The sequence below is a fragment of the Lepeophtheirus salmonis genome, chromosome 2 (assembly GCF_016086655.4).
Source record: "Lepeophtheirus salmonis chromosome 2, UVic_Lsal_1.4, whole genome shotgun sequence".
Lineage (NCBI taxonomy): Eukaryota > Metazoa > Arthropoda > Copepoda > Siphonostomatoida > Caligidae > Lepeophtheirus > Lepeophtheirus salmonis.
Window position 1 is genome coordinate 33534367 of NC_052132.2, and position 24532 is coordinate 33558898.

At 31.7% G+C, this 24532-nt stretch overlaps 1 protein-coding gene across 1 annotated transcript; it reads right to left on the reverse strand.

Annotated features, from left to right (window-relative positions):
- Positions 1-2491: 2491 nt before the first annotated feature.
- On the reverse strand, positions 2492-19086 carry LOC121113614 (sodium- and chloride-dependent glycine transporter 1). Its single transcript, XM_040707444.2, has 5 exons — positions 18378-19086; positions 13261-13448; positions 11421-11620; positions 6287-6783; positions 2492-3417 (listed from the first exon to the last, which is right to left on the reverse strand). The coding sequence occupies exons 1-5, from the start codon at positions 18609-18611 to the stop codon at positions 2719-2721; spliced, it is 1818 nt and encodes a 605-aa protein (XP_040563378.1). The 5' UTR covers positions 18612-19086; the 3' UTR covers positions 2492-2718.
- Positions 19087-24532: the final 5446 nt, after the last annotated feature.

Below are 24532 nucleotides of genomic sequence, written 5' to 3' on the forward strand. Positions count from 1 at the left end.
GTAATGAAGACCAAGTTCCCTGCAATGGTCATGGTGTTCGGGGTGGTCAGCAGGGAAGTTCATGTTATCCTTCCCCGCATGTTTGAAACGGGTCTAAAGGTCAATACAGAGGTCTACCTGGATGTTATGGAGAAGGTGGTTCTGCCCTGGATCCAAGGGGTGGCCGGAGACAGGCCCTGGGTGTGGCAACAGGACTCAGCACCCTGCCATGTGTCCAAAATCTCCATGCAGTGGTTAACCGAGAACTGTTATGACGTCGTAACCAAGGATTTGTGGCCTCCTCACTCTCCCAACCTTAATCCTTTGGACTATTTTGTCTGGGGCTATGTCGAGAGACATACCAACAGACATCCCCATAGCACCAAGACCAGCCTGATGGACTCCATCAAGGAGGTATTCGGCAACATGGACAATGAGATGGTCAGAAGAGCCTGCGGCCTGTTCAGAGGCCGTATTGAGGCCGTTATTGATGCCAACGGTGATTATATCGAATGAATGGCTACTCCATACCTATATGCTCGTCATAGTTTTGATTTTCAATAAAAAAGTTAAAAAATGTATATTTTGTGTTGTTTTTTGTAGAAAAATATTTTGGAATTATCCTTCCAGTAACAATATTCCCAAATTTAACGTAGAATACTTATATATTTCATCATAATTAGAACAAGTACTAATGGTATAATTTATGCATGAAATCACTTTATTTTAAATTGAGTTCTCTTTGAGCAATTCCTTTTCTAATAACATGATCACCTCTTTTACCCTTTTTATTGCAAATAGAAAATTTAACAGTTTTTCACCTCATGAATAAATTCTTCCCCTTATTAAGAAAGACTATTTAAAAGAAAAGAAGGTCCTTCAGAAGCTTTATATGCTACTTTTTGCAAAATATATTTTTATTTTAGCTTTTTATCAAATTGCTTATTTTATTCAATAATTATTTGGATTTTTTTTTTTTTTTGAAGAGAAACAGTTTTATTCTTTTCCCTCCCTACAAAAGTATTTGTTATACCATTTTTTGAATGAAGGGTTTATGAGTAGGGTTGCGGGTTTTGTTGATGTGACTAATTGTGCACACAATTGCTATCTGGGTTATATGTTTCATTATATCAGCTTCTTTCTATTGACAATAAATAATCAATAAAACTGATAGAACAGAACAAAGTATTAAGGGGTTTTTTTCTTATCTTAAAATCAACTCTATATATTGGAGAGTTCTTACATATATATGCACATGATGTATTTATTATTTAAGCTATACAACGCAAAAATGAACATTAAATTTTTTTATTGTACTAAGTTTGGCCTTTAAATGCTTTTTTATTATATTTTTAGAGTATATTATCGATTCAAAGGCATATTTCGAAGTGAAATAACTATATAATTGGAAATTAAAGTATATAAGGATTAATAACTCCAGCATTCAAAAGATAGTATATTTATTAAGTTATCTTGAATATATTTTCTAAAATAAAGGATCTCATAAACACAAATATTTTTTTATATTTGAGCGTAAACTAAAAAACAAATATTTTATTACAACGTAAAAAGATTTGCTGTAAAAAAAACTTGGATATATTTTTACCTATTTCAGTTTAACTTTTAATTAATCAATAAGTAATGTAAGATTGCGTGAAGTGTTGAGAAATTATACATAATTAAATCGATTATTAATTGTAATAAGTAATACATATTTGAGTACCAACAACAATAATTTTACAATTTATGTATGCCTAATATCCATATATCGAAGTAGTATTTATTGATTAATGTGACTCATTTAATCAAATTATTTATACTGTCATGAAACCTTATCTGTTAAAAATTCCATGATATTTTTTTTATAATTAAACGAAAAAAAATCATTAAAAATTGAACTTTTTTTACAGGAAATATTTTAATGTTGTAATATAAGGTGTATTAATTAGATTTAGCTATAATATCAAGCAATTGAAAAAATAAATATGCAAAAAAATCAATTCCTTTTACCTAACTTTGGTATAATTAGACACATTTTTGTAGGAATCGTATTCAAGATAAGTGAATGGATAATTAATTTTTCAAATGATATAATATTTTTAACAATTGTTATTCATTGCCTTTAATTTTTGTCTTTATAGTTATTTTTCGTCAAAATATAGCATTGAATCAAAGTTACACTCTACAAATATTATTCTAATAAAAGGTTTTAATGGTTACTTTCCTGCTCTACGGCTTCAATAACAATAATAAATGTGGTTTTCCAAGACTTGAATTTTGTTGCATTGGGAATTATCATTACAGCCTTTTTATCTCCTATTTCCTTAATGTTTCGTTAGTATGAATAAATTGGCAATGGGCTAATTACATAGCTCCTTATTTTTTTCTATTTTCTTCATTTCCTAATTAATCAACTGGAGTTGATACTTAACTCTATGACTCACGTCCACAAAACAATCAGATTAGTATTACATTCCTTGGATGACAGAAATAGGTAGAATCAAACTCATGATTATTTCAATAGTTTATAACTGTTATATGTACGAATATTTAGGACATAGTATTTAATATATTATAAAGAATAACTTAATTTCCTGTATCACATCTTTCTTAATGACAAAATATATGTTATAAAAATTCATCAATCAATCACAGTCTCATATTATCTATATATATTTATAACGTGTCATTGTGAAGATTGAGCTCCCTCTATTTCTTGAGTTATAACCTTGTGTCTGTCTAGTGAGGTCTATCTACAGTATACCATCCTGAAGACGGGGAGCAGACCTTAGAGAAAAGCTCCCAACCCCGATTCCCCTTGATCCAGTATTGAATCAAGATAGGAATAGGGAAGATAAAGAGAACCATGAGGGGAGAGAGCTCCAGAATCCATCCAAAGGCTTGGATATAGCTTGGGAATTCATAGTCCTCAAAAGACACTTTTTTAATGTTACTCCATCGTAAAATAACAATGACAATTAAAATCCCCGGCGTAATAACTGTCCACAGAGCCTTCCATATGTATTTGCTCAGCTTGGGAATATGGATTTTCATTTCGTCCAGATTATCAAAGAATCGATCAGTGCCATAGACCCAAGAGACAAGAATGACTTCCAGGAAAGCCAGGAACAGCAGACTTGAGGTACATTTCGAGTCAAAGACGGTAAAGACCAGGATGCCTCCATTTGTTGTCATTGGAATACCCAGAGCAAAGAATAAAATACATATAACAACGACGAGTTTAGCTCGATGGTTCTCTAATGAGGGTTTTTCGTCAATGATACAAGCGAGAATGGCTTGAACTCCTCCACTTATAGAGCTCATGGCTAAATTAATCAACATGAAGAAGAAAAGAAAGGACCAGAGAGGAGGTAAATCCATTTCCAGAACCGCCGTGGGATATGTTACAAATGCCAAACTAATTCCTCCATTTACAACCTAAAAAAAGAAAATAGAAGTGATTGAAATGTAATAAATATAAAAATATCTGAAAATCAAGCACAGTTTGTATGAATAACTGTTATTTGAGAGAAAAACAGTCATTTTGGATCTAAGAAATAACGATGTTGTCATACTAAGGACATCTTGAAGACATTTTGTAAGTAGCATCGAGCGTCAATACAGGGTGGGTGCACTGTATATAGTAATCCCTGATGTATATCATATTAATATTTTTTTTATCTAATAAATAACAATTTAATCATGCTAATGAAACGTTTTGTATGTAGAATTGAGCGTGGGATTTAGGAAAGCTCACTTTTGGAAAATTTGCTCTCGAAATACTTTCCTTGGGAAAATTCTTCTAATCGACAGTTTACAGTGGTTTACTCTCACAGGGAGGGAAATGAACCTTTTTTATTCCATATAAATAATAAGGACTTAAAACATATTGAACATTTCAGCATAATTTAAATTTAAATTTGAATTTTTAATTATTACTGAGAGCCTTCTCTTGATATTATGCGTACGATACTAATAAGAAATAATTCCCACAGATCCCAATTATATACAAAAGAATTAATTAATTCTAGCTAAATCTCACTTATGTAATGAGTTCAAACCAATTTATATTCAAATATTACCATAATACACACTAAAAGATTCCCTCAGATCAGCAAAATCATATTCAGATATATATTTAAATAACATAACTAAACTTTAAAAATAACTTATGAATGCATGTGAGAGCCTTTGAATAAAAAATATTGTGTGTGGGACACTGGTAAGAAGAATATTAGAAACTCTGAATAAAATCAGAATATAATTTTGTAAGTAACATTTAAAAATTTATATTTAAATAAGAGATTACGTAAAGGTAAATTCTATTATTCTATTAGATATTTCAGCACAGTGTCTTAGATTAATGCATGGTCATCTTTAATGGTTCTTGGAAAATATTTCGCAAAATTGTATATACTAATATTTCCCTAATAAACACTAAATAATTTCTTCAGATTAGCATAATCCTATCAGAATATTGATAATCAAATCAAATTGCAGTAAAATGATATAAAAATCCTCAATAATATGTTTGTTTTTTTTAAATAATAAAAAAGGCGAATTTTCTTCCAGGCGAGTTTTACCAACGGCAAACTTTCCAAAAAAGGAAGTTACTCAAAGACAAGTTTTCCACTAGAGAAGTAATCCCATGGCAAACCATATAATGTTAAAAACCTGTAAGCAAACGCTCAAACACGCCCACTACAACAAATGGGGTGGAAGAACTGAGAAATTACTGTACAATGACATTACGTAAGTTGATAAAGCCATTTGTCAATAGGGGGGGGGGATATTTATTAGATTTAAATAGTCAAACAAATACCTATATAAAAAATCAGGATTGTCTAATTCATAAATCACAGTTTTAATGAAATAGGCCTCTGTTTCAGGTATAGGTATACCTTCAAATATTTGAATCTAATAAATGGGGGTTTTATTCCATAAAAATATCACAAATGGCTTTATATATTTAAGTTATGTCATGGTAGTAATTTCTCAGTTCTCCTATCCCTTTTGTAACGGCGCGCTTGTAACCCCTCGCTTACACGTTTTTAATATTATATGGGTAAAATTTCACAATGCAAATTTTCTAAAAGCGAGTTTTCCTCACCCCCTGAGCATGTATACAAAGTGCACTGTAAATAGTGATCCTTGATGTATAGCATAAACATATTTTTGATCATCTAAGAAATAACAATGCAGGCATATGAATAAAACTTCGAAGGCGTTTTGTATGTACCATCGAGGGTGTGGAGCTAAGGATCAGGCAGGTAGCACTCTAGAGACTAAAGTATTCGCTGGCTCATCAGTCATACCGTCATATTTTTATGACGTTACCCCAAGCTGTAATCATTATTTCGTTCTTGAGGAGAAAACATCTAAATATTGAGTAACTACTAGTAAGTGTGAGTAACACTGATTATTTCTTATATTTTATATTGTTAAAGTAAAGTTTTTCTGTTTTACTACCCTTAATTACTCCATGTATAGCCAGGTAATACCGCTAGTATCATATTATCTTAAGTAGAGTTAGGCATTTGATTAATTAGCGAACCTTTCTTTAGTTGCAAAAATTATTTAGTATGTCTAAAAAATAAGAAGAAAACTCGATAAACAATATTAGTGCTCCCAAATGTATATCAATCTTAAAGACACTTCTGAATCAGTCGTTCCATAAAACACTTTTTATTCAATGAAGTAATCATCAATCAATCTCTACATTCAAAGGTTTACTGTTTATATAAACAAAATGATACATACTTCAATTAGGCATAATTTAAAAGTAATCCCAAACTATCATCGTGCATGAAAGGTACTTTTATTAAATTAATTCAATTGGGAAAATAAAGTTGGTATTTAACTATACCCATGATATTAGTGAATATGATGTTTCGTAGAGGGAGGTTTAAAATTTGGACTTTTTTTACAAAAACCGATAATATAGACAGATACCACAGGATAAAAGTTTTAAATGTAGTATAATGGGTATTTGTTCTAATCCCCAGTCTGTATTGGAAGCACCGTATAAGATAGATTTTCTTTTTTACTCATTTGGTTTGAGGATAATGGTTTTGTTTATTAAAGAAAAAAAATAAGAAACAGATTTCTATTCTAAAAAAAGGTCAGAATGCATTTCCTTTCTAAAAGAAAGGAACTTTGAAAAATGAGAAAGTGCCTGTTTTTTATTTTATCAAAAAAATACGTGAAGTTATTTTTAAAAAGAAAATTCTAAAAAAAAACAACACACCATACTGTATACTTATGTTATATATATATTAATGATTATTATTACTAAATCTCAACTTACATCTGATATTTTGTCTGCTTCCGTCTGCTTAGCAATGAATCCCAAAATGGAGAACACAACAATTCCGGCATAGAGAGATGTTAGGGAATTACAGATGGATATAATGAAGGCATCACGTCTAGTATTATTATGAAAATTATTGTAGGAAGCAAGAACGAGTTGACTTCCAAGACCAAGACTCAATGAGAAAAAGATTTGAGCTGCAGCCGCGGCCCAAATATCAATCTCCCAAAGTTTTTCCCACTCAGAATTAGTGAAAAAAAAAATTATCCCATCCAAGGCTCCATCAAGTGTGGCAGAGTAGGAAATAAGGCCTGTTAGTACAACATAGGGTGAAAGTGTGATAACATAAGCCATTTTTCCGTACGCCTTGAGGCCTTTTATTAGTATAGCCATGATACAGAGCCAAGAAAGGGCTAAACAGCCAACAATTTTCCACTGAATAGTTCCATAATCGTCAAAGTCATATCTGTCGCCCTCCTTGTTCTTTGTTAGGCCTGAAATGAAAAGTTTTTTTATAGGATATGTCAAATTTGAAAGTTTAAAATGCTGTATTTTTCAAATACAAACTTTTATTAAAGTTTGTTTTTTTTTTTTAAGAAAAAATAGAATTATTGTTGCTCCAATATATTCAAAAACTTTTACTTTAAATTTTTTTTTCCTCCTTGAAAGTTAGTATAGTATGACAGATCTTCAATATAGAATACAATATTTTTTAATGTTTATATTATAGTTTATACAAACTGTATACAGACAGAAAGATAAATTTACATTTCTTAAGATTTTAAAAGCTCTTATATTAACTCTCCGTTCCAGCCTTGTGAGTGCTTATTATTGTGTCTCCAATCTACATGCTAATTCTTAAGTTATGATATACTAAGGGGGGGGGGATCACGGACAAACTTCTCCTCCACTAATCTCACTCCATCACTAGACATTACAGAGAACATATCTTTCCATTAATCAGCCTGGTATGCGTTCCGATATTTTGGCGTTTCGTTATACAATCAGTTTATTCTTTTTTCTTCGTTCATTGTTCATCGTTCAGCCTCATTTCTGTTCCACGTTCCAATCATAAGGTTAGTATCATATATACTGTATGACAACAAATTGGGACTTTCACTTTGATAGTGTCAGGGAGTCCTCATTTGAGAACTAGGTTTCAAGATTTTTTAACTGACTAAAATCGGTTCATTCATTGTCGATATGGAGGGCAAAAGGCAAAGTAAGTATAGTAACTATATAGACAAGAAAAACTGAACCATGGACTAGTCGAGTAACTCCATGAACGGCCGCTACCTCGCCTTTACGATCGATGACGTTCCGACGGTCAACCAGACTTAGTTCCCAGCCTCTTTGATGATAGTGGAAATTGTGGAATCGGACAGGAAGAGGATGCCCCCGTATTGGTTCTCAGGCCTAAAAATCGAAGCCAAGGAGTACAAGGACGGGCTCAAAGAGGTTGAATTGCCTTGTATTAAGTTCAACAACCTAGGGGGAAAGAATATGTTCCAGCAGGATTATACTGCGGTCCTCACAACACACGAGAACAGAATTTATTATTTTTAGTCGCACATTTGTTTACATTCACGGCCAAATGATGAGTCTCGTCCCCATGATTCAGAATTATTGAAATGGTCAAGTTCATATGTTCAAGTTAAGATAGAGTCTACAAACTTTCCTTTTCGATAAGAGCCTTCAAAAAGTCCCTCCTCAACAAACGCAAAAATTTGATTTTAAGCGTTTCAAAAAAAATTGTGCTCCGTTCATTGAACGCACGTTCTATGGAATACCATTCAATTTTGCGTTACATTCACAAGCCTGACATTAATAAATGCATATAGTAGAATTATCTTAAGCTGCTAGATCTAAAGGGATTTACTACATCTCTTTACCCTACTGGGGGTCACTGAAATCTGAGCACTTACTAATTGAATACTTGATTGAATGAAATTAATTCATATTTAGATATATTTAAGATAAACAATTAGTTACAAAAGAAACAAGCCTGAGCTCTCTAGCTTACGTACAAGTCCAGTAAATGAAACTTGAACGTGATGGACGGATTTCCATGTCCACACTCTAAGGGGTTGGGCGTCTCCAGGACCCCCTTTTACGCCGTTAGCAATTCCAAAACGTTGTTGAGGAAGAAGGGTTCTTTCAAAAATGCCAAATTGCATCCGAAGAAGTTAAAGAAATCTACTAAGGCCAATCCCCTCAAGTCCATGAGGGGCCGTACAAGAGATCTGGGGTTTCACACCAGACTACCCAAAAGAGCTATTAAAAAATGATTGGAAAAGGCCTTGTGAGGGCGGAGAGGCTACTTTTGACACAGCAAAGAAAGAAACCTATCCCATCCTTTGTAAAAATCTTTTGAATAAGTCTTTTGAGTTCTTATGAAATCTTTTTTGACATTTTTGGTATCCCCACAGCCCAAATCCCAGACCCCTCACCTACACATTTTGGGTGCATGTATAATTGAATGAAGTAGAAAATAAAGTTCACTCCTTAGGAATTAAAATATAATGAGAACAGCTGAGGAAAAGAAAATTCATTCTTCAGACTAATTTTCAAAAAAGAAAAAAAACGAGTAAGCTAAAAAATATACCGAATTATCATCACAGTACTCAAGGAAAGCTATGGTTAAACCAAAATTATGTACTTGAAATGTACTCAAAAGAGGTCTGATGGATGACTCAAACTGACCACAATATTAATATTCAAGAACTTAAGACTCGACTTGAACCTGGAGTATAAGGACTTTTTATCACTTTTATGAATTACAAACTACCCCCTACTGATTTTGTGACATTTTTTGAAGAAAAGATTGGGAGATGGAAGGAAGATCTGACCATGTGACCATCTAAAGTATCCTTATTATTAGTAATACATGATGAAAGTAATTTTGTAACAAGTAATAAAATCCATTAATTATAATTATCATTAAGATTCTGCAGTTACTTATAGTTAGAGTATATTAATTTTGGATGTTGGGTGCATGCACAATATTGTATGTATATGGGGTTTGAGGAATAAAAAAATTCCTTTAAGAGTAATTTATTACCATGGAGACATTTAATAATTATATGACGATATAAATAATGTATATGCATGGTTGTATTAGAGGGTTATTATCCTTTTTTGAGGTTTCATATTTTACTCTTTGCTAACTACTGCACAGTTAAACTACATGGATTATAAAGGATGTACTGTACATTCTCCAGGGGGGCTTATGTGATCTTTGGAGTAAATAAGGGGATCCCTTCGGTAGGGATTGGATGTTTTCTCAACTGGAATATTGAATTACTTAAATCAGTTGTCCACCAGGGTTGTTATTTTGATTTTTAGTCACTTGATATCTGGTTTATGGAAGTGATCGATTCGATTTCAAATTTGTATTATGTTTGTATTTGCTTTCAATATATTTAACAAATTATTTAATGATTTTATTATTTAAAGTTGTTTAAGATTTCATTAGTTTGGAACGAATATTTTATATATGCAATCAAAGGAAACTGATGTATATGAGAAACTTGCTAGCAACATACATTTCCTTAATTAAGACAAATAACTTGCAAAAACAAATAAACAAACAGTGAGAAAAAGATATCTTCATCCATACGCCTCTTAACTTTATTTATTCATGACTCTTTAAACTATAAATCAGAGCAATTTCTTTGTACACTAAACTCTAGGGTAGGTTGTTCCGAGAGTTTTTAAACAACTTTTTCGATTTTTGAAAATGGGGTATTGAGAAAGACTGTGTGTTATAGTAAAGTGATAGTTTGTGAGGGGGGTCAGAGGTTCCCCAATACATAAACATTCTTATAATGTTTATTTTTTCATAAAATGGATTTATTTTGTGATGTTGACTAACCCATATTCACTCTATCCCAAACACAGTTTCTTATTTTTATGAGAAGTGACTATTTATTAAACAATATTATTCTTCAGCAACAGATGAAAATAACACAATGTACATATATCAAAAATACAAAAGCTGGCTCCATAGAACCAAGCAACTTTTTCAATAAGAACAAATTTGAAAATAATAGGTTAACAAGACCAGTCAAGTTTTTTTAGAAATCAAATTACTGACCATCCCTCTAAGCCTATAAGCCGAAAACATTTTTGCCAACAGACATTTTGTCGAAGGACGATTTGCTGAATGTACATTTTGCCAAAGAAGTATTTTTCGAATAGACATTACGCTGAAGTACTATTTGACCAAAATAAAGATATTTATGTTTGATGTATACGACTACATATTTAGAAACAATTTAAAATGATTGTACAGTAAATATGTATTGTTTATAGGTAAACGAATTAGTGTTCTTTTGCACGAAGCCGCGGTCTTCCAAGAGCGGCAAAGTACTCTAATCCACCTTGGCGGTTTTTCTTTTTCCCGGTACTCTAGGAAGAAAGAAAAGAAAAGGAAAAAAGAAGGAGATAAAAGACAGACAGACAGAGAGGGGAAGGAATAAACTGAGATTTCCAAAGAATTTACTTTCTTTTTCCAGAATTATCTGTATTTCCTTACACTCTGTGTAAGAGAGAACGCTAATTCAGCATGATTGGACAGTCTACCGGAACACTTTCCCGTGACATAAAAGTAGAAATTATTGAAAAAATGGTGGTTGTCGGAAGGGCCATCCGAAAACTTGCCTTTCGTTTTTACTACGTAGATGGTGATCTAAGTATTAGTGGAGATGGAGATAGTTTTGTGTAATTTAATAAAGTTTCGATGTAATTTCCATATTTTTGAACCTTTCCTTCTTTTTCTTCACAAGGATTAAAGAAAACAAGAGTTAGCTAGGATGCACACAACTGACGGCTAATTGAAGCAGTGTCCTCGAACAATTTCTGGCAAATGACAGATTTAGCTGGAAACCCCCAACAATTGTTGTTAATGTTTGTATTTTCGACCCACTCCACTAAACAGAGTACATGTATGTATGTATAATAAACTATAAAAAAACCTCTTGAACCAACTAATTCCTTTCCATCTTTCTAAATCCTCAAATAGGATATGAAAAAAGGAATTCATGTTTCCCAGGTGAGTATACAACTTACATACAAATATTTTATTTGTAGATGGGTACGTTTATAAAAAGTTTTAAGAATATATACATACCTAAAACATTTCCATTAAAATAATCCTCCGCTGGGGAAATTGAGAATTTTCTATAAAGTTGTTGAATGGTATAGCGTCCCTCGATATCAGAGCATATCTCTAATTCACCAGATTGAGCGAGTCCATGTTGACTACAGTACTCCTTATAGGAATAACAAGTCCCGTTGTAATAGGCTTCAGGACAGTCTTTGGCTAAAGAGCTAAAATGGAAAGAATATGAAATTAAAGAACGAACTAACAATGCAGATCTTGGACTCGATTCCCCCTATTTAAGTCTCATTTAACTACGACTTCAGACTCGAACTTGGAAGTCTTGAGTTTCAAAGAATTAGGAAATTGAGTCAGACACGTAAAATGATTTGTGAGCTGGAACAAGTCCGGGAACCATTTTTACGTGTTTGACTAGAACCGCACTTAAATCTAATTTAACTGTGACTTCAGACTCAAATTTACAAGCTTTGACTCGAATAGATGTCCTGAGTTTCAAAGAAAAGGGACTTGACACAGACAAACAAATTATTCGCTCTCTGGAAAGAGCCAGGGGCCAATTTTAATGTGTATAACTGGAACGCCACTTAAATCTAATGTTACAACTTCAAACTGAACTCCAGGGGCGTCCACAGGGGGTAGCCTGTAGGTGCTGTAGCCTCCCACCCCCATAGTAAGGAATTTTTGAGATTTTACTAGAATTTTTTTTTTTTTTTTTTTGCAAAAAGTTTAATATTTGAAATTTAATTAAATGTCTCAAAAAAATAATTAAAAATTCAATTTTTTTCCCGAAAAAAATTAATTTTGTCTTAATAGCCTTGAATTTTTCCTCCAAAAATTTAATATTACAAAAACTTTAAAAATATATATATATTTGAAATTTTTTAAGAATAGATATATAATCCTGCGGACGCCCCTGAACTCGGTCACGTAGAAAATGTCCCGTGAAGAGTGCAGAACTGGAATCTATTACTTGCAACTAATAATTCTCAAGTATCGGGATTTATTAGGAGTAAAGCTATAAATAAGTGGTGAAACGCACCTTTCAACATGAAGATATTCATACTCTATGTGAAATAATTTTACCCAGGCAAAATATAGCTTTTTATCATACCAGAGATTACGTCACTATATAATTTTCCCTCATTACGTATGTAACTTATTCTTCTCTTTGCAGAATTGACCTTGTTAATTCATGTAGGTTGATAGGTAATTTTAAATATTATTAAAATGTACTATACAGGGACGTCCTGCGCGAAAATATTTTAGTGGGGGTGTCTTGGTTTTTGAAAAAAATATCCAAAAATTAAAATATTTTGAAAGAAAAATTAAAAAACAATAGCTATACACAAAAAGTTTCAAAAATAATTTTTTTTTTTAAATAAATCAAATGATAAAATTTTTGGGGAAAAAATTTTCAAAAATCAATTGTTATACACAAAAAAATGATTTTTATTTTTTAAATTTAAAAAATCCAGAGACGCTCACAAAAAAATTTCAAACATTAAATATTTGAAAAACTAAATTCAAATGTTAAATTTTTTGAAAAAGAAAAGTAAAAATCAAATGTTATTTACAAAAAATCATTTTTTTTTAATTTGGGGTGCTACAGCCGCTCAAGACCACCCCGTGCGGACGCCCCTGCTATAAGCCCCCCCAGAGGACAAAATAATTATCTCGTAATCAACTGTATTTAAATGAATATTATAATGTGGCGTCTATTTCATCTCTTAATTTATTGTTTTGATTCGGACTAGAGATGAAAAGTCTCTAGACTAGGTAGCATCTAGGTAGCTCTCAAATGGCCTTGAACAGCTCTTTTTAAATTCTAGCGTAATGGAACACGTAATACCTTGAGTAACAGTCGTAGGTATTCCATTCCCCGTCACATTTCCCCCACGGAAGTTCACTCGCAAATCCAACAAAAAGATAGTAAAAAGACCATGCACAAATGATGAGGTAGTATACATTGACATAGGCTCGAACAGCGAGAATTGCATAGCCTAGTCCCTTGAAAATGGGCGCCATTCTTCCAAAAAGCTACAAAATACAACAACTTTTATTTCACAATAAATATGAATTTTGTCATCAAATAATAATATATATAGGAACTTTATTAAATGAAATTTTTTCACTAAAATATTTGTATCATAAAACTTTGTTTAAATAGTACAACTGAAACGCAGAACTTGAATGGAAAATTAGGTATAATCAATCTAAATATACAGGTTAGATATTTAAAAAAAAAACACAATGCGTTTGATGAAACTAGTGTTGCGTAAAGACAAACAATTATCCACTTGGTTTAATTCCATTTGAGACGATAACTCCACCAAATAATAAGTCAATTTTCATATTTGAAAAAATCTCTATTGACATCATATTTATATTGAGTAGGCTTAGAAAAGGCAGTGCAGTCCTCACGATTTTGTTTATTGATGGAATATGAAAGAGCCACCATTAATCAGGGCTTGGTGGTCCTTAAAATTAACCACTAGCCTACAAACATAGTCTTTTTTTTAAGCCCAGAATACCGAAAATATAAGATCATTTTTAGACTAGTAAAACGGTACCTTTCTTTTGACATAAATTAAGTTTTAGAGTACGAAAAGAAAGTAATATATGAATGTATTTTCTGAAAAACACAATTGTTACTTAACAAAAAGTAGAAATAAAATTGAAGTTGTACTATAAAAATTAGGTTCTAGCAAAATTGCACGGAAGAAAATTGCCATTTGAAAAATGTACCATCATTTACTAATAAAAATCACCACACCTCGGCCCAAACTTGTTTCGTGAAATGGCAGGGCCACAAATCAGTTTGACAATCACTGTTGTCATTTTAAAAAGCATTTAGGGCCCCTCTCAATACCTCCAAATGAACCCAGGGTCCATGAACTGATTGAGGCTAAGTGTGAAAAACACCAAGCAGTTGAAAAATACTTCAAAATGAACCTTAGATCCATGGTTTTTTTGTAGCTTTGCCGTATTTTTTATCAACTCATGGGCCTGAGGTTTATTTTGAAGTATTTGGAGGGGCTTAAAGGATTTGTGAAGTGGTGGGGGTGGTTTTTAACCTACTTGGTGGTCCTTCCTTAGTCCCAAACAACGCATGGGCTTAGTGTTAATTTTGAAGTAATTAAAGGTGGCCTAAATGCTTTGTGAAGTGACAAATGTAGTTTTTAATCTATTTGGTTGCCCTGTCATTGCACAAAACAAGTTGTAGGCCGAGGTACTGTGATTTTGTTAGGAAAGGGCGGGAAATTTACCCAATGCCAATTTTCAACACTGGCAATTTTCTCCCGTCAATTTTTCCCAATGGCAACTTTCTACAGGGTTATTTTCTGTCTATGAGTAATTAATATTAATGTTCCATTGAAATACCTAAGTCTTTCTTAAAACAATCTTCTAAGTTTTTCACTGCCAAGTAAGTAAGCTACTCTGTTTGCCTTATCTTCATCAAAATACTAATCTGAATTGACACAAGGATTTGAGCACAAAATTACCTGAATATGTGGGGTATTTAATATACTGGATTAAGTAGCAATGCATGCTCGACAGAACCATCCTGCACTACCCCGACTTGTTTTTACTAGCCATGTCTATCGATCCCTGCCATTAAAAAACCGATAAATTGATTAAGGACCTGAAGATTAAAATCTACGTCAAATTAATAAAAAATAATTATCCATATATTTGTTTTTCAAGACATCTTTTTTCAGCTTATTAATGAATTAATTGAAACAAGTCGATACAGCAATAGATTAGAATGAATTTCAATAACATTAAGAATCAAAGGTTTGAAGATATTAAAAAAAAAAAACAATCAACCCTTATTTACTTTTGACTTTAAAATGTACCCAACAATAGAACAAAATATAAAATCCATTGATGATAAAAAAAAAAGTTTTGAATTGTTTGAGTGAAAATGTTTTGTTGAAAAACTGTTGTTCAATGTACATACTGAAAAATTATTTCATCAAAAAATAATTGTTTACTGATGGTTTATAAACATAAACAATCAATGAAAAATTTGAGATGAAAAAAATATACTTTTTGTTAGACATGGTAACAAACTTTTTTATTGGATTGAAAATAAGTTATTGGATCTAAAGGCACACATTCATAATGTATATACTTGCAATTTATACCTAGTTAAGAACTTTGCACATTATAACCTTCAAACCTCGACCACTACCTCTGTCAAACACAGAAAGTTTCTGTGTGTTCAAATATTTCTCGTTTGAGGTAGAGAAAATGTCACATTAGACATTTTCGTGCTTTTTAAATTTCAATTAACGTGGAATTTTGACAATTACAAACAAGACAGATTTTTTATCAAAGAACTTCTTCATTTGAATAGGAATAATTGTTGAAGTTTGAAGATTTAAATATGCAAAGTTTTTATACAATAAATTGTCTATGATGTCAATTATTTCATTTTTTTTTTTTTTTGTAAAAAGTAAATATTGGAAGATTTTTTGATAGAAAATATAAAGTTTAGAAATTCTATATTTTTTTAAGATAAAAACTTGATTTGGTTTTAATGTCATCCAAATATTACAACTATTTAGTAATATAAAATTACTATGAAGAGATTTTTATATAATTTTATGAGTTGTATATTTATCTGTCTAAAAGAACGATATTGTATATAAAAAAATTGTAGCGTTCTGCCTACACATGAATTATTTCAAATCTGGATACACTATTCACAAATGATTTTAAATCAAACAAACTTTCTATTAAAACCATTACAGTTTTCATTCAATGATTTTTTTTTTTTGATTTATCGTATTATCTTTGTATCTGAAACATGAATTCCTTAATGTAAAATAATTTATAGATATAAAAAGTCCCTTAAGGACGATCTTCTCCAATACAAGCGCAATATGATAAACTACAAAGGAAATGACAATCTAACAACTATGTCCAGGATTCTTCCTCCAAAATCTCTTCCTTTGAGGAGATTTAATAAGAGGTACATCCTCCAGCCCACTGATAAAAGATATCTGCGATTATAAGTTAGATTGGAAAGGAATAGAAGGAAACTCTATATAAAAAACTAGCTCTTTCTTCGACCAAATGGAATCATACTTATAATTGCTTTCGGAGCACTCTTTCACGTTTCACCCCCAAATAAATGATTTTTTTTTTGGTAAAATCTTTCATTTCTCCACAGTTTATTAATTACTTATAATTATATTACAATAAGGATTTCAATTAAGTCCCTGTTTTCACATTTAAGATTCATCAATTTTTAACAAAAATTATTTTTTGTCTTTTGCAATTGTTATTTAATGGAAGAATTATTTATCAATAATTTGCATACCTCCATTAGCAAGTTTTTGAGCCTAGTATCTGTCCAGACGTTAAGTCATCTATCGTGTATCTCTCTGTTCCTTAGGTTAACACAGCCAAACGATTTGACCAATTTATAGAGTTCAAAGTTTACAAGTACGTTTACTTTTTATTTATACTAGAAAAAAAGTGACAAATTTGATAAACTTTTAGGAAAAAGAAAAAAAAAAAATACTTATATAGCTTAATTAAGAAAATAAATTAAAAAATTATGCGAAAATTCACAAGGAACTAATTGTATAAAAAAATGACCTCTGGGTCACTGGGGCCATTGTATATAGTATAACAAGAGCCTTCTTTCTGTTTGCTTTGGTTTCTAGTCTGTTGTGTATATCCTAATTCATCTACATTTTTAGTATATGTTCAGATTTGAATTAAATATAAACGCTGGTATATAAAAATGAATTTTGTTTGTTATTATTACATTCTAAAGACTTATTTAGGACCGAAAGCTGTGATCCAGTCCAACCCCACTTGTGGGTCCTTAAAGAAGTTAAAACTGACCCTTATGAGGGCAATGTGGGTGTTTATCCTCTTTTATGTAATAGAATCAATTATATATTAATCAAGAATATAATATGTTCGTATTGTATTGTACTATAATGGAAAATATAATATTTTTTTGCAGGATTTGTGCAATAATCTTAATACATATTTCCTATATCTTATTTGCCTTATTAAACCATGGATATTTGTATGAAAAATTCCAAGGATCCACAGTTAAGGACCAGTCCCAAGGACCGACGGTCTTAAGAACCGATCGGACCAGTAGCCCTAAGACTGGACTGGACCAAATTAATAAGGATCGACACAACACTTCACAGAGGTCCTACTATCTTTTTTTCTCAAACTCTTATTAATATTCTTTTATTCTTCAGGAGAGAACACCTATAAATTGATAAAGATATTGCGGGTTACGTATGAGTGTGTTCATAAAAAATGGAGAGTAACGCAGCGGATGTGTTGGGGACTATATTATTCAATCAAAATTTGTATGTTCGTTTACACCTAGTAGCTCTGGGCAATGTCTGACAATACCGCTAGTAATCAATACATAAGAGTTGAGCATATTCTCTTAGATTCAATGATTTAATAATGGATAACCCCTTGTCTACACGATGATCCTTAGATTTTCCAAGAAATAAAATGATGGATAAATGCACCACTTAATTTTCTTTTATAATTATTAAGAACGGGTTATGGACATTTTTTTAAAGCGTGTCGACACGGGGTAATTGTTACTTTGACCTCATGTATTTATCCGAGTATTTTAATAGCCGCCTATAATTTGTAGATAAAGCCTTAATGGTATTAATGCAATATATTTACTAATGAGTGATGAACATCGGTGCAGCTACAGGAGGAGGGAGGATATTAGCCCAATACTTAATTAGGCCTACTATAGAAACTATTTATGCGCATTAAGGATACTTAAAGTTTTACTCAACTAATTTAAGGGGTAAACTGATGTAGGGGCATTGGTGTGAAGTTTTTTCAAGGAGCAAAAAAGGACGGGAGTGGGCTTATTTTAAGACCCATATTAAGGGCTGAAGATTAACGAGTTAATTCAAAATTGTTCAAGTGTTTGAGGAGGAAAATTGAACTTACTTTATTTGCGCCAACTCTTCCATACTGCCCAATGGACTGCTCTAGGAAGAAGGTAGGAAGACCAATGAGAACCAACATGACAAAGTAAGGAATGAGAAAAGGACCTCCTCCATTCTCATAGCAAACAAAAGGAAATCTCCATATATTTCCAAGTCCTACAGCAAGTCCCAAACTTGTCAGAACAAACTCACAATGATTACCCCACTCCTCTCGCTCCGGTACTACTTTCTTCATGGCACAACGAATTAACAACCACTTTACTTTCTTCTCCAATCCAAAGTGAGGTAATGAAGAAGCACTGAGATACTTAATCAATCTATCAAAAGGGATTAATAATTTTTTACTATTTAATGATTAATACATTTCCTTATCTTTTTTCTTGTTTACTCTATAGCTGAGCTCTTCCTTAAAACAGTGCCTGCCCAAGTATTAGGCTTGTCTTTTGGCCTAGAAAAATTCTTGACCGGATATCAAAATGAAATCAAAATATGATTCTCCGCCATGTTCGGAGTACAAAATAATGTTTTTTGTTGCTTTTTTTTAGAAAAAATAAATTTAGATCTGCGGTCTGATCGGCTTTAAAAAAATCACTTAAGACTAGACCGATACAAAATCTGTTTCGAACCCTGTTTCAACACTACTCAGTTTATTTCTGTGTCACACATATAATGTGTACATACGCGCGTCTCTATCGACGGTGACTTTACTTAATAGGCACATAAGAGTTTCATATATATCAATGTGTTCATATAGAATGGAAGTAGTCTTATCATTATACAAGTATTTACTACTCGTTATTTGCTCATGTGGATGTTGAATGATGAAAAAGAATTGCATGTTTAAATCAACTCAGGAGGTTTGTGATTACATGTCCACATATAGACGTGAATCCATTTGAGGTGCAGTTTAATCGTGGATGAAGGAGAGACAATATTATACTCACTGATTTTGCAAAATTAATCCTTTTTGTCTTTTATGTAGATTATACATAGATAAATGTCGTTCTTTTCCAAACAAGAACTCAAATAATTTCAATAAAATACTACATCGTACGTACTCTATGAACTAGATATTTCCTGTTATTAGATCTGTGTTCAAATACGACTCTAGCTTTGATTATTTAAGTTTGTGTTATGTCGACAGGAGTGGATTTGATAAGCATTTGCCAATAATCTTTCCATTAATCAAGAACCAAAGTTAGAGGTTCGAAAGCAATCAGATACAGCCTTAGTTATAAACGGTGCCAGCTAGCTATACCCAGTTGTTTATAGGTTCAACTTGTGTCCATAAATTAAAAAAGGAGGAAAAAAATCCATGTCCACTGCCAATTTATATTCAATACAATATTTACAGCAAATCTAAAAGGGCAAATGAGCCTTGGTGAGTTGATAAGCCTTAGAAATATTGGAAATACAATATCCAAAAGCTTTGTAAGACTAGAGGCTATGGTAATAAGGAACATGAAAAAGGTTTGATTAAAATTTATCGGGACTTTAAACGACTGATGTGCAAAAAATGGGTCAGAAATCGAAATTTCCCAGCCGTCAATGCAAAGATTGGTGCTAAAGGACTTTAAAATGATTTGTTTTAAAGCTTCTCCCAAAGGATGGAGAGTTACAAAAAATTGTGGAAAATTTGTGCATGGAAGTTTGATAATATCTTCCATGCCGAGAAAAGTTGGGTACGCATCAAAAATTTAGTCTGTTGTCTTTCTTTGGTTAAAATCATACTGGTCTTCAATATTTTGGGAAAAATTAACATGCCCTCCTTTGAGTCCAGATCCCCTTGTTCACTTTGTATAGGATGATCTCTAGTCAAGTGTTAAGATTCATTCTTATCTTAATCCCTTATCACTCTGCGATGTCATCAAAGAACTGTGGGGACAACTTCCAGAAAAAAACATTCGTACAGCATGCAAATCTTGTACACTCTTATGTAATGAATGTATTGCCTAATAACGGCATTTATATTGAATAAGTAACTCAGAAATATATTCTAGAACTTTAATTTTTACTTTTGTCTAAACATAGCATTGTCTGATTAATTATCACGTAAAATAATACCTGAATAATTCATAAACTTATGAATAACCTTGTATATTAATGTAATTTGGGATCTTACATTATTAGATATGTACGTATAAATGTTTATCTTAGATTAGAGTGTATACTTAAGTATATAATTTTTTTTCTCTCGGCCTTTATTAGGATATACTCTTTATGTAAGTAAAAATTATTCAAAAATATTATAAACATGGAAATCACACCAAATATATCATAATAAAATATATCAGGTCCAAAGTTAATAGGGATATTAAATTAAAATTTCAAATTAAATGCAATTTAAATTACTCGAGTACAAAGTTAAAATTGGAATGATTCAAATTAAATCATTGTCTTTTATAGTCCTTTGCTTAAATAAAATATACTGTGCCTTAGTGATCATGGCGTTAATTTTATCATTTTTTACTGGTTGTTAGACCAGTCGATCCTTCCATCTTTCTCACCATGTCGCTCTTCAATGAGTTGTATAATACCCCTGTAGGTCAAATGTAGTTGTACGCATTCCCACATGATGTGATCTGTCGGTTTTGGCATTTCTTTGCAGAAAAAGCATACATTTCTATCGTCTTTGAAAAGCTTCTCATCGACTTCAAGTGTGCCTGTTAATAAAGAATATTTAAACCATTTTTCAGGAAAAGTTTGGAATTTAATTCTTATAGCATTTATACAATCTGCTGGGCCTCCTGTGGATATATTTATATACATCCTGTATCAATATAAATGTATACTTATATGCCGATCAATTAAATCAATACTTTTTATCTCTCATTTCTTCTTCATTGATAACTGGTAAATACTCCTTAAGCAATCAAACCAAATTGTACTTGAAATTGAATTCTTTAAGTGTAAAGACTAGATGTAGATTGTAAATCTTAAGCATTTATTAGCGTGTGATATTTCTAGAAAGAGTTGTAGAAAAAATGAAATTAGACGAGAACGTTACTTTTTGTAATTCATAAAACAATGTATTTTATTAAGTATCTGTTATCACCATATTTCCGTTCTTAAGGGGATAAGATCCAGGTAAATTTTTGTTGAAAAAATATTTTAAAAAACCTCAGCCATTCACGCAAATTAATTTGTTTGGAGCTAAAATTCAAAAATTGAATTTCAAATATTTTTTTATTCTTTGAGCAGACATGGTTTTCATGAGTTTATTTTAGCCACTCCTTATATTTTAAGCTTTAGCAATAATATGTTTATATTCATCTTAACAGATTTCATTTATAATTAAATAAGTCTATTAATTTAGACTGATGTATTTTCCAGTCATGTCCATACATTTATACCTTAGATAAATGCACTGAATTTTCACATTTAATTATCAGAATTATATTTATATACATATGGGTATATATTTTTAATATGTTCCCTGTCTTACATACATATTTGATGCAACTAACTATACAAAAAATAATGTTGTTGATAGGTTAGTTTAACTTTTTTCACTGTTATCTTAAATATAAAAGAAACTTTATAACTGTTTGATCAAACCCTTAGAAAAAGGGGTAGGGAATTGTTGGTTCAAATAAATCTGTTTGAAGATGTTTTCGAATCGAATAAAAGCCGTCTCATGGGTTTGTTCTTCAACTTTTTTTCGAATTTCTATTAACAATAGTACTGAGAAGTTATCTTATGCTATGAAAATGACCTATGCAAAATTGCTTTGTCCTCAGAGGTCATCTTTAAGTCCTATGAATGGTATATCTATTTGTGTTAAATCTCGGTTCAAGAAGAATCTGTGTTCAGTTCGGTTTTAAGTGATTTTTGTCAATAAAGTGACCAATATTTAGATTCAAAGAAGATCTATCAAGGACATAAACAGGAATTAATCCGATGCCGATCCATAATTAAACTCAATATAAGTCCAACAAGGACTTACACTTAGTATTAGGAATGCTAATTGAGAGCATTTTGGGCGTGTTAAAAAAGCCACCGAACATAGGCACGGTGGCCCTGACAATTTGAAGAATGTGTTAGAGGAGAGCCGCTTAGCTATCATGACGTTTCATTAGATTAGCTGAATTCAGCTGTGACGAGGGAGGAGGGGAAAGGAAATGGCACCAATATAAGCCAATAACTCTATAACAAATCCTACTTTTTCTCATTTATGAGCACTCACAAATATTTAATCTGGTTTTGAATATCATTGAATGTAGGAGAAAAGGAAGTTTACTCCTACGGAATTAAATAATAATGAACACAGATTAGAAAAAGAAAATTCCTTCTTGAGTTTACAACACTAAAAAACCGGACGACCCTAAAATTAAGTCCAATTTTCATCATTACTTATAATTTCCTAACAAACTTTTCAATGTTCCTCTCCAGCTTTCATGATCAAACGCACTTCATACTTAGATATTGTCTTCATAAGAATTAAATAATTATGACTTTGCTTTGGAAAATAAAATAAAAATTGTTCCGATTACCATCTGCAAAAAAATTTAGAGGGGTTTAAATTCAATTCTATTTTAACTATTATAGTTATAGATACAAAAAACCCCGTTGTAGTTCTTTTAAATTTCTGATCGATTGTCAGGTACTTTTATCTTATTAGGCATGCATAAGAAACCCATTAGTTGTGGAAAAAATTGTACATATAATTTTATAAATCCTAAATGTATTTTTTAAATTAAAATAATCAATGTTGAATATACCTAAAAGATACATATTCCATAGAATTTATTTCTTAAAGCATTTTTTTCCTACATTTATATTAATATCTACTCCATTTTATGATATATTTTTTTTTTTAATATGCAATAGAATTAGATTTCTCAAATAAAATAAATGAAATACTAATACCGGGTGTTACAAAAAAGTTTACACATTGAAATTCGTTCCTCAAGGGCTGAATGACGACGATACAATTAAAAACTTCATTAATAAATAAAAAATTTCAGTCCTAGTATTTTTTCAGAAGTTAATGATTAACGACAAGAGAGACAAACGCCCAACAGATATCGGATTTACTTGATCAGGACATAATATTTCCAATAATGCAAATAATTCTGGTATGTCTACTTATCAAAAACAAAAGCTCATTGAAGACAAGATAAGGCAAGAAACTGAAAATTGACAGCGGAAAGATGAAAAGGGCTATAAAACGAACTCAACTCAAAGACCCGCAACAAGGTTTGCTTGGCGTCTTCCACACTCATAAGGTTGTTTAAAAAGAAGGGTGGGAACTCCTTACGGGACAGGGTAGGCCACTTTTTACCCCAGTCAGGAAAAAAACTCATCCCCAAAGTTACGAAAAACTACTAAGAACCTCAAGTAATCAACTATGCGAGAAGTTATTTTATCTGATTAAAAAAACCGGAACTGCCGATTCTATTTGGCACAAAAGGAATTCTAGATACTTGACTATAAATGGGATATTGATTAGTCAGTCTGAATTATCTTAGTCACCAAAAAGCATGCCATACCTTTAATCTAATTCCCAAAATTTATTACCTTAATAGCGATGATTTCAAGGAAATTTTAAGATCAAAATTCGTACCATGGTTTAACCAAATTGTCCAATATGGAAACATTGACCTGTGACAGAAGAGGTCCCAACCAAGCGTCAAAATCTGTCCAGTACTGACTTGATAATATTATACTTTTTTGGCCAAAACCAATATGGCTTCCCTACAGTCCAGACCTGGACCCACTAAATTAGATTTTTTGTCTGTAAATCTAGTCCAAAGTGTGGAGATGATATCACAAGAATATCAACGCCGTTAACAGTAAATGATGGGCGATGAATAGCGAATAAATCATCAGCATGTGAGTTTTTTTAGACAGTAATTTGAGTTAGTAATTTAGGCCGGATTAGGATACGTTGAATAAAAGGTTAGTTTACTAGGCCTTACTTTTCATTAAAAAAGAGATTCAATACGGCTGAATAACTTGAAAAGTTCAAGCATTTATATAATTAAGTTTATATGTTTTTTTTTTCACAACAGCCGGTACATGGAACAGGCCTTATATTTTTTTCCTTCTTTTTTTGACAGACTAAATGCTATTTCTTAAGACGGATGACCACACATATCCTCCGTGTACACACATCCTATGTTGGATTGTAATAATATAGTGGATATCGGGAGA